At 36.3% G+C, this 15,805-nt stretch overlaps 1 protein-coding gene across 1 annotated transcript in view; it reads left to right on the top strand.

Moving 5' to 3' along the window:
- LOC111052309 (serine/threonine-protein kinase/endoribonuclease IRE1) overlaps positions 1–13,303 on the top strand; it is a 44,386-nt gene extending 31,083 nt beyond the window's left edge. The window contains 6 exon segments of the mRNA XM_039435029.1: positions 780–879; positions 1,667–1,872; positions 4,356–4,474; positions 6,276–6,429; positions 10,533–10,730; positions 12,523–13,303. Of these exon segments, the coding sequence (XP_039290963.1) occupies positions 780–879; positions 1,667–1,872; positions 4,356–4,474; positions 6,276–6,429; positions 10,533–10,730; positions 12,523–13,077 (1,332 nt within the window). The 3' untranslated portion in view covers positions 13,078–13,303.
- The last annotated feature ends 2,502 nt before the right edge of the window (positions 13,304–15,805 follow it).

Raw genomic sequence — 15,805 nt, 5'->3', positions numbered from 1 at the left:
GCTTCTTCTTCTCATCCTCTTGCTCCTCCTTCTCCTTCTTTAGCTACTCCTCCTTTTTTTCAATCCTCATAAATTACAAAAAATCAATAAATTATTCAATTTATCTGCAATAATGGAAACATTCTACAGAATGAAACATTAGCAACTACTTTTCCAAAAAAGGAGCAAACTCGAGCTCTTATTTTATTTTTCTTCTCCTTTCCAGCTTCTCCTTTACCTTCTTCTCCAGCTTCTGTTTCTTTTCCTGTAGATGATCTTCTCTCTCGCCGCTTCTATTTCTCTTGCTTCTCCTTCTCCAGCTTCTCCTTTTCCTTCTTCTCCTCCACCAGCTCCTCCTTTTCAATCTCTTTCTTCTTCAGCTCCGTCTCAATTCTCTCTCATTTCTCCAGTTCATCCTTCTAAATGTTATCCATCTTCTGTTTCCTTTTCTGTAGCTCCTCTTCTTCAGCTCCTTCCTCCCTTCTCTTCTTCTACTTGCTTCTCCTTCTCTAGCTTCTCCTTTTCCTTATCTTTCTCCTCCAGCTCCGTCTCAATTCTCTCTCACTTCTCCAGGTCATCCTTCTCAATGTTATCCATCTTCTGATTCTTTTCCTGTAGCTCCTCTTCTTCAGCTTCTCCTTCTCGTTCTTCTCCTCTCCCTCTCACCCCTACTCAACCTTCTTCTCCACCTGACTTCCTTTTATCCACTTGGTATAATAGATTTTGAATGTTATTCCAGTGTTTTTTAAAGTAATAAATTGGTTTACTTTGTTTTCACGGATATTAATGAAATTTTTCAGGACTATGTTGAAAGGAATAGATTCACCGATGCAATTTCTCCCGAAGAGGTTCTGAAGCAGTCAACAGCTGGGCTCATGCATTTGCACAATCTCAACATTGGTAAGTTTGTAATATTGATTGTATTGTACGTTTCATTTTATCTTGAAGAGATGCTATCTCATGTGGAGAAGGCCATAAAGAAATCCAAATTATATCTGTATTTATTTGTATTCACTGTAGACAGGAAACCAAATTATTTGTTCACACTATTGTGATGTTTTAAACAATGACTTACAGTCTATTATGATGCAAATAATTGAACGAATGTCACTTTTTGTGTAGTTGAGAAGTTGATATTGTGGTAATTATTCATATTGAATGAAAAGACTAAGAAATTGTCAAAACCACAGATTTATTGATACTTAGAAAGACCGGTTTCGATTATTACACCATTGTCAATCTCTTTGAGACCGAACCGAAACCGGTCTTTCTAAGTATCAATAAATCTGTGGTTTTTGACAATTTCTTAGTCTTTTTCATTCAATATGAATGAATGTCGTTTGAAATATCAAAATAATGTTGTTAATACATCACAGCTCCAATTGAATCAAGAAACCATCATATTTTTCGTCATTTATCCTTCCTTGTATGAGGTTTTCTTCATATTGAGGAATTTCTAACTTTAATAGAAAACTTGTCCATCAGTTACTGTTTTACTGTTCAATATGGTTTCTATTTCATTTGACTGTAGTCAGCGTCTCCAAAGAATTGATACGTTTAAAACTCCTTATTTCAAATTTAAACATTGAAATTTGCATCTAGCTCTCTCCATCTGTACTATCAGTTTTGTAGAAGTGAGAATTTCTCTTCCATTGATGATATTTCTATTCCTTTTTTCGTTTGACAGTGCACCGTGACATCAAACCGCACAACGTGCTGTTGTCTGCTGGGGGTGCGGGTGGCCAGGGGAAGTCAAGAGTGCGTGCCATGATCTCCGACTTTGGACTCTGCAAGAAGCTGCAGCTGGGGCGCACTTCGTTCTCGCGGACTTCCGGGGTGACCGGCACTGATGGATGGATTGCGCCCGAAATGCTTCTCAATAATCGGCCTACGGTCAGTAAAATCCAATCCAAGTTTTTCTCAATTCAATTTCCATAGTGAATAGAATAGAATAATACAACATAATATTATAGAATAATACCGGGTGAGCATAAATTATTGAACACATTTCATAGGTGAATAAAAAAATATCAAATAATAGTAGCGCGCCTATTTTTGTGGCAAACGTTGGTGTACCTGCTATAATTTGTGATGACCTTCATCGAAACACAGTCGGCTCAATGGTAGGGGTGACAGAGCCTCAGTTGAGCAATGGCTACCGTGCAGGAGAAAGCTATGTGCGTTCTGTGGTTTCACGAAAGCAAATCGGTTATTACTGTTCAAAGACGTTTTCGTTTAGAGTATGGCCGTGATCCTCCTAACAACTCCATTAAACGTTGATATCAACAATTTAAAGACACAGGAAATGTTTTGCACGTGAAAGGTGCTGGCAGGCCTACTGTATCCGAGGAAGTAGTCGATCGAGTAAGGGAAGCATTTCTGAGAAGCCCAAGTAAATCGACTCGTCGTGCGAGTTTAGAACTTGGCATACCGCAGTCGACAATTGTGAAAGTGCTACACAAACGCCTAAAATTGCATGCGTACAAAATTCAATTGTTGCATAACATTAAAGAAGACGATAAACCACGCCGGTACAATTTCGCTGTCGAAATTCTGAACAAAGTTGAAGAAGATAATGATTTTTTAAGAAAGGTTATCTTCTCTGACGAAGCTACCTTCCATGTCAACGGTGTTGTTAACCGTCATAATTGTCGGATTTGGGGTAGCGAAAACCCTCATGTTGTTCAAGAGGTTGAACGTGATAGCCCCAAGGTTAATGTTTGGTGTGCGTTGGCTGCATATGGCGTTATCGGCCCGTTCTTTTTCGCCGAGCCTACCGTGACTAGTGCTTCGTATCTTGACATGCTACAAGAGTATGCAGTACCACAAATCAAATGGATGTTTACTACGAACAAGATGGGGCACCTCCACATTGGGGTCTACATGTTCGAAATTACCTGGATGAACAATTTCCTGAACGTTGGATTGGCCGCGATGGACCGATTTCCTGGCCTCCTCGATCCCCTGATATTACACCACTCGATTTCTTCCTTTGGGGATTTGTCAAAAATAAGGTGTATGCAACGAAGCTACGTAATATTGACGAACTAAAACGAAGAATTGTAGCCGTAATTCAGGACATCACTCCAGAAATAATCGACAATGTATGGCGTGAAATTGAATATCGTCTAGATATTTTACGTGCAACAAAAGGTGCTCATGTAGAAATTTGTTGAACTTTTCATGTGTTCTAAATAAAACTATTTGAAATTGGCTTTTCAATAAATCAATATTCATGTAAGTACACTCATTTGTTATTTTTTTATTCACCTATGAAATGTGTTCAATAATTTATGCTCACCCGGTACATCATTTTCAGTAATAATAATAATGGTGTTATTAAAGTAGTGGGGATAATTCCCACTATTATGTATTGCTTTATTATTGGAAGAATAAGACGTTGATATTGTCAATACCTCTATAATATATATTCAAAAATTAATTCATAATACAGAACCAGGTTTCATGGTAACACCGACCACATCTCATACCATACAATCAAATTATTGCTTTTTCAATTTGAATATTTATTGCGTTGCTGTAACTTACCCTTTGTAGCCTATGTATTATCCTATACTATTAAACGAGCAATTCCTGTTTAGATGTTTATATGTTTGTATTTCACCGGATCTCGAAAACGGCTCTAACTATTCTCACGAAGTTCAGAACATAACTTATTAGGTTTATAATATAAAACTTCGATTGTACTAGGTCTCATCCCTTGGGAAAACTCGCCGAAGGACATTGAAAGGATAATTATTATTATTCATCCTTGGAAAAACAGCTGATAATAATTATTTCGTCGTCTGTTGATGATGGAAGTGAGTGAGCGAGTTCATGTGTGTGGGATTGTGTCAAAATTATGACCCAGCTGTTGAACTTTTGTAATCATTCAATCAGGTACTTAGTGCCGGTTGCAAAAAGCCGGGTTATTTTTATTCCTTATTACTCCAGTAGAACCATCTTTTTGAAATGATCTTCTCTGATTTGATTCACGTGAAATTAATCAGGATTAAAATTTAACCGGCTTTTGTGCAACCGGGCCTTTGTGAGGGAAATTTTTGCATTCCTCTGGGAATTAATCTCAATTCACTGTGATTAGATAGGCTAGAACATTTCTGTATGAACTATAATAATGTTATTATAATTTCTTCTTTCGTTATAATTTTTTTATGATTTTGTACTCCAGAGCAAAGTTCGGTCCTCGATATTATTCTATGTATTGTATTATTCTATTCTTTGGAAAATAAAGGCCAAGATTCACAGTAGCTTCTCAGCATATTTGTATACTTCCCCTAATCATGGTTATGATTAAAATATGACGATGATTAAAATATAAAGATTTGTTCTAATAGATTTGTTTTTCTCATTTGCAGACATGCTCAGTGGACATATTCTCTCTAGGATGTGTCTTCTACTACGTACTTAGCAAAGGAAAACATCCGTTCGGAGATCCACTAAGGAGGCAGGCCAACATCCTCTCGTCAGATTATGAGTAAGTCAACCTCATTCTCTTAGGTATAATATTTATTCATCAAATTTCCATGTTCACATCCATCTCCAGCGAATATTTCCTAGCGAAAGCTCTATTATTTGAGCTATTACCTCCCTAGCATTTCTAACAAACTAACAAAAGCTCTTAGAGACTTGGTCCCTGTTTTTATGGTGAAGTCCACGTTATAATGACAGTGTTTGATTGGCAATAGTATTGCTATCCTTGTCTATCGTTCAACAAAGCTGATAGTGCTATCTCTTTCTCGCTTTGCTCTGTTGCCAGATCGTCTTCTAACAATGTAGAATTAATAATTGATTAACTGAATATTTAATCCTAATCATTAAAATTCAATATGAAATCATTGAAAAATATCATTTCTTGCTTGATAAAATATAATAGGTTATTTTAAATGAGAATGAACAGTTAATATTACATCAATAAACCTGTATCAGCTACCGTCTATAGAAGGCATTGACAAGACAGAGGTTCGGCAACGTTGTTCTTCTATCTTTCTCCACTGTTCGGTGCTAGCGAACACGCGCATTTCGCTTTTCATCAGCTGATTATATCTGTATTTATACAGATATATAAATACAGGGTGACACAGAATAACGGGAACTTTTAAAAACGCAATAAAACATTAGTGGGAAGGGCAAAAATGGTTTCATTCGAACTAATGTAAAGTTCAAGACTTGCCATTTGAGAATTATTTATAACATCTATCTCTCTTTGACAATTACTTCTTCAAGATGGCTTCCTCCTGAACGAATACACTCTTGAAATCTGTGTTGACAATTCATCATTGATCGCTGCAACATCTCATCTGGGATATTGCGGATTTAATTTTTAATTATGTTTTTATTTTTAATTAATTCATAATTATTGATGAAATTGTGAGTGAAATCCACCCTACACGTCATTTAATGGCGACTGTGCGAGTGAGTATTGTCTAGTAACCGCGTAATCTCACGATTAGGTTGCGTTTCCTGGTCCCATGATCTGTACACCTGCGATTTTCTGTTTGTAAAGCTATCTCAAATCAAACGTTTTCACAACTTGACCAATATCTGTGGTTGAATCATAACAGACAATTCAAAATGAAATTAACAATATCCCTGCTGAAATGTTGCAGCAATCATTCAGGAATCTCAACACAGGTTTCAAGAGTGTATTCGTTCAGGAGGAAGCCATCTTGTAGAAGTAATTGTCAAAAAGTGATAGATGTTATTAATAATTCTTAAATGGCAAGTCTTGAACTTTACATTTGTTTGAATAAAATCATTTTTGCTCTTCCCACTAATGTTTTATGGCGTTTTTAAAAGTTCCCTTTATTCTGTGTCACTGTATAAAGATATATTACAAAGCAATAAGAACCCCAGCATATGAATTATGTTCATGAAAGATAATACTGTAAGTGCCGTTTGCACAGTATCAGTTTATAAACTGAAATTCATTCTAAACTGGATTAAATCCATATTAATTCTTGTTCGTTATAGTGTGTTTCATTTGATAATAATATTAAACGAAAATCCAAATTAAATGCTGTAAATCACCCCGAAGATTTCTGCTACTGCAAATATTGACAACAGGGCAAACAGCTAGACGGAAATTCAATGAGCGCTACTATTTAAAAATTATTTTGAATAATTGCAATATCTCAGTAATTTTCATCTGTTCCATTTGAGTTCAAGCCGCCATCTGTTTTTATATTCAGTTCAAGCTTTGACTGTGCAAACGGCTCTAAATTAGAAAAAAAAATTATCAGAGTTTTTATCGTATGAAATGTTTGATTTTTTTTTAGTTTATCAGCAGTGTCGGGCGAGCAGGAGTGGCGCCCCTGGCGGTCGCTGATTGAGTTGATGGTGTTGGCTGAGCCAGGGGAGCGCCCCCCCGTCCACGCAGTCAGCCGCCACCCTGTCTTCTGGGACAAGGCCACTATTCTCGCTTTCCTACAGGTTTGTCACGTGAACACTTTTTGACAGAATTAATATTCTTTTAGAATATCAAGTTTTATTTGCTCCTGCAAAATTATTCCTTTAATAATGTGAAATGTTTCCTATTTTAGTGATAATAATGTGAAATATTTCTCTATATTTGGTTTTGAAGCATCTGAATTTAAAAATCTACTTTGTGAAAATAATTAAGGACTGTAAGGGCCGGTTTCTGAGGTCGGGACTTAGCCAAGTTCTAGACTTTAAACAGCTGGAGTCAGAAAATTGGCTTTCCAAAACGGGGCGTAGTCGCAGTAAATAGTTCAGCAAAGTAAATCCTTCCTTTCTCATTTCTATTAAGGAAATGTTTTTCCTTGACGAAATGAAACATTGCTAAATAATTCAAAATAGCTGAGACTTTACAATATTTTCTCTTTATTTAATTTTGTGTTCAATTTTCTAGTTTCTCGAAATTTAATTTAAACGTGACTGCGACTACGCCCCGTTCCGGAAAGCCAATTTTCTGGCTCCAGCTGTTTAAAGTCTAGAACTTGGCTAAAATCCGAGCTCGGAAACCGGCCCTAAATGTTGTGCAGTGAAGAACTAAAAGACTTAACCTATTTCTGACTATGGTTACACATAAGGTTTCAGATAAGGTCTTAGGAATCATCTGATTCAGTTCAAGCAATGATGCTTGGAATGCAGGATCAACACAATAATCTTGAAAATGGCCAACAACTTTGAGATCTAGGATGGTAATAAAACTAAGAATAGAATAAGTAATCAGCAAGCCAAAGGTGAGAAAACAATGAAAGGCATGTGATACTTTACTAAATATAAGAATTAATAATAATAATATTTATTCATGCATGTACATTTTACATTAAATGTTTCGCATTTGTCAGTTACAATAAAATCATACAATCTGTCAGGTCATCAAAACCTCCGTGGATATTTGAAGTCCAAAAAATAAAGATGACATCATCTTAACTATTATAATATTTCACTTAGGTTTATTTCTCACACTGTATATGAGAAAAACTCCAGTAAACTGTAGAAACATCTCTCTTGTAGCCAACTCCTCAGTAGTCTCTTGAATGTTCTTCTATTTGAAGTATCGAGAATTTCCACTGGTAGTGCGTTTAAGATCCTTCGACTGACATGCTCTGGCTTAGCTTCAAAAAATCTTGTTCTTTGAGGTTGGAGTCTCAGCATATTCCTTGTCCGTGTGTTGTAGCCATGTTCGGTAGCGCCTGTAGTCCACTCGTCCTTGCGGGAAAATCCATACAATGCAGCCTCCAAGATATACAGACATGGCAACAGCAGGATTTCAGCTTCCCTGAATAACTCTTTGCATGGGGTTCTTGGTGGCTTCCTAAACATCATTCTCAGTAGCCGTTTTTGTACTCTGAAGGCCATCAATGAAGCGGGTGCCGCACCCCAGAATATCAGGCCATACGTTAGAGCTGGCTGAAAATATCCATAGTACGCTATTCGAACTATTCTCTGGTCCACCTCCCTTATCAATCTTGATATTGCAAACCCCGCTGCATTGTGCTTTTTTACCACCTGATCAATGTGACTGTTCCACTTCAGTCTTACATCAACATTGATTCCCAAGAATCCACATTCTTCCACTGGCATTATACTTGTTGAATCCACAGCAAAATTAAAGCTATTGGGTGTGTCTAAATAGCCAATATTGAAGCTCATATACGATGTTTCTTAAATTGAAATTTTAAATTTTGAAAATAACCAATTTCGGACTATGTGTAACCTTATCTAAATTTGGGAGAGGAATAGCACAAGGTTACTTTATTTATTCTCTAACTATCACTTTGATTATGTACTTATTGTATGAATCAGTAAAGAATAAAGATACACATTAAGCTCAGGCGGCTGTGTTTAGTCATATTTAAAAGATAGCATAAGAAGATATCCCATGGTATAGGTCGTTTATGCTCTAAGGCTTGGCGCACACCCGTTAGTCAAGGCAAAACATGACATAATCAGACACGTTTAGTCACAATACCTCACATAGTTGCTTATGAAGACATGTATAATTGCAATAACTAATCAGTGTGAGTTGGATCATAAGCAACAATGTGAAATATTATGTCTAAACTTGTCTGATCATGTCTTGTCTTGACTAACTGGTGTGCGCCTAGCCTAAGGTTTCCAGGACACTTATTAGATATAAAGGAGCTCATCTACAGGGAATATAGAGCTGGCATGCGGCACATTATGAAGAACTGAAGGTAACATTGATTTAGACAGCTTTGTTTAGTCATAAAGAAAAGATGGCATAAGAAGATATCCCATGGTATAGGTCGTTTATGTTCTAAGGTTTCCAGGATCTTATTAGATATAAAGGAGCTTATTGACATGGAATGTATTGCATTCGGCACATACACATTGAGTTCAATAAGAACTGGAGGTAACATTGATTTAGACAGCTGTGTTTAGTCATAGAGGAAAGATAGCATAAGACGATATGGAGCAAACAAGCATACTGTCGTGAGGCAGTTATTCATTTATACAATAAGTACATTATCAAAATGATAGGGAGAGGAAAAATAAGGTAACATTGTATTATTCCTCTCCCATATTTAGATAACACATAGTCCGAAGTAGGTTAATTCTTGTAGTTCCTCAATTCACAAAATTTTCAGTCATTGTTATTATTCCTGATGAGAGTACTGTGGTGTAATATGTGGTCTGGACACTGGTGTGAAACAATGAGATGAGACACCTCTTTAGTACCATGAAGAAAAGATAGCATAATAACATATTATCCATCCCCTGGTTTTTAGAATTCATTCAAAATGTGGACGTTTTGTATCAATTTATAGTGTTGTGTATCAAGTTGAGATGATACTGTATCATATTATATTGATACTGTATCATGTGTGGTGATACGGTATCATATTATATTGACACTGTATCATGTTTGGTGATACGGTATCATTTCGTTGTGATACTGTATCATTTATGGTGATATAGAGAGAAGATAGAATAACAAGATATCCCATGTTATAGGTCGTATATGCTGCAAATTTCAAGCCGTTTTTTTGTTAAATCAAGCCGATAACTGTCGACTACTGTATTTTATTACTGTTTTGTTGGGTTGAGAGTTTGAGAACGGCACAGTATGATAGACTACCAGCGTCACAGCTTTACCAATAAGAACTACTATAGTGAGGTCCACGTTTTAATGGCAGTGGATAAAGATAGAAGAATAGCGATGCCGATTCTCTGCATTTAATTAATTATATTTCTACACTGTCAAAAACATAATTGGCATCGTTGTGGACCTAGAAAAGGATAGTACGATCTGCTTTGTCGAACGATAGACAAGAATAGCAACATCAAAGTTTATCAAATACTGTCATTACTGGCTTTGTCGAATGATAGACAATGATAGCAAAACCAAAGTAGATCAAATACTGTCATTATAACGTGGACCTCACTATAGGACTATCGGCTCGAGTCAACAGTGAAATTTGAAACATAACCGCCCCTATATCATGAAATATCTTTCTGGTTTATCTCTATGGTTTAATCTAGTTTCGCTGCTTTTAATTGAAGCATGAATATGAATTATTTAACATTTATTCATTTTTCAATACACACATCTAATAATACATGATTGGAAAAGGATGAACAGGCCTAGCCCAAAACTGCTCCATTTCCGAATTTTGATAGTAGTAAGCCAATGTCTAAAAGGTAGGTTATGTTGCTTCACTTTGAATCAAATTCCGAGTCCAAAAATATACAAACTAAAATTTAGAATTTAATTTGGTATTTCAATTTCTCTAAATTCAAAATGTTTAGCTTATATATATTTTTGGACGAAAATTGAACTTGAACGTTTTACAGTAGAAACATAACCTATTTTTTGGACATTTTATTAATTTATCAAAATTTGGAAATGGAATAGATTTGGGCCAAGCCTGTTGTTCCTTCCTAATCATATTTATATGATTTGTGATTCTGTCCACGAATAAATAAATAAATAAATAGATTTAATTATGAAGATGAATAAGAAAAGGATAGACCCTACCTAGATGAATAATTCCAATTGTAAACTAATTTACTGCCAACTTCAACTACTGTTCTATTTCTAGGACGTGAGCGACCGTGTGGAGAAGGACGAGCTGGCTGAAAGTGTTCCGTTGCGTGCATTAGAGTGCGGTGGCCGTTGGCTTGTGTGTGGTGGTGACTGGCAGCTGCGTCTCGACGCCCAGATGGCCGCCGAACTGCGTCGGTACCGCGCCTACCGCGGTGACAGTGTCAGGGATCTGCTCAGGGCGCTCCGGAACAAGGTTAGTATTGACCATAGAATAAGAAAATATCCCATGGTATAGGTCGTTTATGTTCCAAATTCCACTGTCAACTCAAGCCGAATACTGTCGACAACTGTCTATTATTAAACTAGGTTAGTCTGACCATAAAAAACCCATAGAATAAGAATATATCCCATGGTTTAGGTCGTTTAAAAACGTAAACGCGTGCGCAAGTGCACGCTTGATTATGCATGACCATGCATTTAGCAATGAATCTTGGAATGCAGGATCAATACAATATCTTGAAATTGGTCAGAAACTCCAAGATCAAGGATGGTAATAAAACTAAGAATAGAATAAGTAATCAGTAAACCAAAGGTGAGAAAATTATGAAAGGCATGTGATACTTTACTAAATATAAGCATAGAGAAACAATAGCATAAGTAGATATCCAATGGTATAGGGCGGGGCGGGGCAATGTTAGAAAGAGTACAATCCAACTTCCGAGAGCGGCTTGTAAAGTGCATTGCTGAAAACGGCCGTCACCTGTCAGATATTGTTTTCAAACATTAATTTTCTAAAATTGTAAAATAATGTGAATATTGTTCTGTAAATAAATGTTTTTTTTTATGCATAGATAACGACATATTACTTTTTTGAAAACCGTTCATCCTTTCTGCCGCACCTTGTATAATATGCGTAGCATCAGCTGATGAAACGTAAAGTGCGTCTGTTCTTTGCGCTCAAGTCTGTACGCACCTTTATATGGATGTCGATCGGGAGTGCGACCCGAAGTGAAAGCTAAAAACATCGACCTGACTGTTCTGTTTGTACTTTAAGATGGAGGTAAATTTGAGCTGATCAAATAGCTAAGAGCTAAGCACTAGAGCTGGTAAAATAACTAAGAGCTAAGCACTAGAGATTTAGTACTATAGTGAGGTCCACGTTATAATGGCAGTGAAGAAAGATAGGAGAAAACCGTTGCCAAGTCTCTCCATTTTGCCACTGAGTGTACACAGCTGTTACTCAATTCATCCCATTAAATTTGATTATGATCTAATAATAATTATCATTTCCTTGATAAAATAATCAATTTAATGTCAAATTAATCAAGAATATATATTTCTACATAATTTTATTCAAAAATTTGCTTACATAACTGAGATCAGATTTTATTTCTATACAAACCTGAAATGGCGGCTAATTTAAAAAGTTGTGATACACCAATCTGAATTTCAAAATAATAGAATAAGTTATTTGGTAGGCATTCTATTCCAATTTCTTTTAAATAATAGAAAAATATAAATCCTATTTAAAATGAGTAATTTCAATGGAAATAATTCTGAAATAACCTTTCAATATTATTTATACCGGTAGGAGTAGGACTAACCTATACGTGTAGGCTAACTGAAGCATGGATGAAGTCTAGGATGGTTAGTTATCAACTTTTAAAATGTCAATTCAGGTATTTTAATTTGTGTTTCTCATACGGTAATGTCTAAAAATTATTTAATTGTTTCAAAAATACATTTTAAATCAATTATACGACTTGTGCACTAGAGAATTTTGATAGAATGGTGAAAAAATGGCTACTGAGAATTGTTTGTCTACTTTTGTACAGTCACTGTCAAAAGTAAAAATAAAATATTCTGGCAAACAGACAACATTGCAAAGCTAGAGACAGATACGCTATCTGTTTTGTTGTATGATAGAAAAGGACAGCAACAGTATTGTCAATCCTACACTGCCATTATAACGTGGACCTCACTATAGAAGTGTTTTGGCTCTACTCTGCCGTTTTTGGCTGGAATTTCATGATTTTCTATTTCAGAAACACCACCTCCGCGAGCTATCCGAAGAGGCAAAACAGAGCGTCGGTTCTTCGACAGACTCTTTTGTCGACTACTGGCTGAGTCGATTTCCCGCGCTTTTCGAGCACAGCTGGACGGCAATGCAGTGTGTCCGCCACGAGCACGTGTTCCGCCACTACTACAGCGAGTTCCAGTTTCCGCCGCTAGGTGGCGCCAGTGGCGACGACGAACAGGACTATCCGGCGGCTAGAGACAGTACAGCTAAAAGCAGTACGCCGACACAAAAGCGGAAAAGTGGGCGGGCGAAAGGTTGGGCTGGTGGGGGAGGAGTGAATCGTAGGAAAAACAATGAAAATGGTGATGATCGTAGGAAAAACAATGAAAACTGTGATGATAGTGGAGTGAATCGAAGAAAAGCGGGGGAAATTAGTGATGAGAGTGAGAGAGAGAAGTGGCGGCAGAGTGGGGAGAAGAACGGGGTGTGGAGGCCAAGACAGAGAGCGAGAAAAAAGAATGAGGAGGAGGGTGATAGGAATGTTGTATGGGTGTTGCCTTCGACGGAGAAAGTAGAGTAGAGTAGATTAAGTTATATTTGTATTTTTGAAAATCACAGTGTATAGGAGGGAAATCCCCTATATTAATTTGACCGTTTGAGCTGTGCTCATTAAATGCGGTTTAATACAACCATAGAGAAACAATAGCATAAGTAGATATCCCATGGTAAAGGGCGTTTATGTCGCAACTTTTACTGTTATCTCAAACTGATAGTCCACGTAGTTCGTAGTTCTTTCCTGTGAAGCTGTGTGACTCTCATATTGTGCCGTTCATACACTCTCACCCCATCAAAACAGTAAAAATCGACTTGAGATAACAGTAAAAGTTGCGACATAAACGTCCTTTACCATGGGATATCTACTTATGCTATTGTTTCTCTATGATACAACGTAATAATATCATTATTATTATTATAGCTTCGTTCGACTTTGCTCGCTCGGTAAAGGTTAAGCCGCATCCACACTTTCGCCCAATGCGTACAAATGACGACGAGCGCCAGAGTGTGGATGATTGGTTTGCCAGCGCTCGCCTTCACTGGCCTTCGCTTGCCATCGCGCCGATTTTTGTCGAGCGAAGGCGAGTGGCCAGCCGAGCATCCACAAATGGTCACATTAGAGTGTGGATGCCTAGACCAACGTAGCCTAGCTAGTAAGCGACTTGGAAAGCCACTGGGCCATCGTCTGGGAGATAGATTCTCTTGTAGAACAAATAGGAGGAAAGAAAAGAATAAAGGTAGTGATATATCACTATTTTATCAAGTTCAACTTTATGAATGTTATAATTTTTATGTTTTCAATTTACGTTACTAATTTCAATGCGTACTGTTGTTTAGCCTGTGACAAATGATAAAAAGAATTAAATTGAAAGAGAGAACGAAAAAGAGAGAGAGAAAGTGTCTGTGGGCAGCGATTGCTTAGTGAGATAATGCGTTGTCATTCTTTAATTTGATGCAGGTTGTCGTGGGTTCAAGTCCTGCCGAGTGCATGGATTTCTCTCCCACCTACTGTATCCAAAATACAGAATACTGGAGTAATATATTTTCTCTCGGGAGTAAACTAATCTTAGTTCCCTAGGGACCAAAAATAATCGTATTTTGATAATAAGAGATAGGGAAAACATTGATAGGAACGTGAGAAATGTGGTACTGTATTACTTTCAAATCTAATGTCGATTAGGTTTTGTGTCTATGCTGCGTTGCGTCTATTTTGTAATCTGCAAGCGATTGTAAATATGGTTGTAATTGTGGTGAAGCACTTACACGTCTTTGAGCAAAATATTATTTTTGAAATCAAGTTACATGACTTGTTAGTGGAATACAAAATGTTGACCTTGTCTAAATACTCCTTGTCAATTATGGTCCAGTTCAACCTGTCAATTTGCCACACAGAAAATTTCTTATGATTGAAAATGAAAAGGAAGAGAAGCTTACTTGGATAAATTCCTATGGTGAGGTCCACGTTATAATGGCAGTGGAGAAAGATAGAACAACGTTGCCGATCATCTGTCTTGTCAATCTTGTCTACTGACTGATGATACCGGTTTATTGATGTAGTATTAACTGTTTATTCTCGTTTAAAATAATCAATTATTGAAAGAATAATGATGTTGATGTTGTCAATGCCACTTTAATTTATTCGAAAATTAATTCATCTTACAGAACCAGGTTTGTAAGATGTGGTAGGTGTTACCATGAAACCTGGTTCTGTAAGATGAATTAATTTTCGAATAAATTCAATTTCAATTTCAATTTATTTTCCTTTACACACATACATAAAATACAAGTAATATTAAATTACAACAAGAATAAACAACTAGCAAAATTAGTACAAAAAAAAAACAAAAATGTCCGTACAAGATGCTAATTCAGAATTTGGTGTAAAGGGGTGGGATTGAAGCTCTTCCAACTATGGTACCCATGTACTAGGAAGGCTTTCAATCCTTGAGAGGGAAAATAAAGGATTAGGAAAAAAGGTGAGGTGGGATGATAGGATAGTTAATTTAATAAAGAAAAATAATAAAAAGGTCCACACTAGATTGGTAAGTGAGCACACAAAAACACTAAGTTCCTCTTTTACTTTGTTTAATTTACAGGTAGAAAAAATAGTTCGTTTTAATCCAAATACTAATATCATGTTTTATTTTTTTAGTCAATTTTGCGCAGCAGATATATTCTTCAGGAATTTTATTTATCAATTTAGTGCTTAAATATATAAGTTGTCTTCTGATGGTTTCAATGTTTGTATTGTACATAAGATACTTATTTGAGGAGGTCTCAGATTGTACAGGTTATTGATTGTGTTATTTGTGCAAGGAAAATTAGCTTTATGTTTGATTATATATTTCGCTACATTTATTACGTACAACTGCCTAACTGTTAACACATTAAACTCTTTGAAAGTCAAGTCGGTTGGGTAAAGTCTGGGTTTATTTAAAATTGTTTTGATTATTGATTTTTGAATTATGAAAAGCTCTTCTAAGTGAGAATTATAACAGCCCCCCCATACGGATATACCATACTGAATTATGGACTGGACCAGTGCAAAGTAAACCATTTTTAGATGTTTTGAGTTCAGAATTTTTTTTGCTTCGTAGAATTTATAGGATAGATATCTCATTCTTCTGCAAATAAATTTTATGTGTATGTCCCACTTCAAATTTTCATCTATTTGGACACCTAGATATTTGGTACTTTTGACTCTTTTTATAGTAGGGCAGGTGCAGTTATTGTTGCAGTTTGAGTGGAGTTTC

The sequence above is a fragment of the Nilaparvata lugens genome, chromosome 8, assembly GCF_014356525.2.
Source record: "Nilaparvata lugens isolate BPH chromosome 8, ASM1435652v1, whole genome shotgun sequence".
In the NCBI taxonomy this organism is placed as follows: domain Eukaryota; kingdom Metazoa; phylum Arthropoda; class Insecta; order Hemiptera; family Delphacidae; genus Nilaparvata; species Nilaparvata lugens.
Note: the sequence above shows the minus strand (reverse complement) of the source record. Positions and strands in the feature narration are given on the sequence as shown.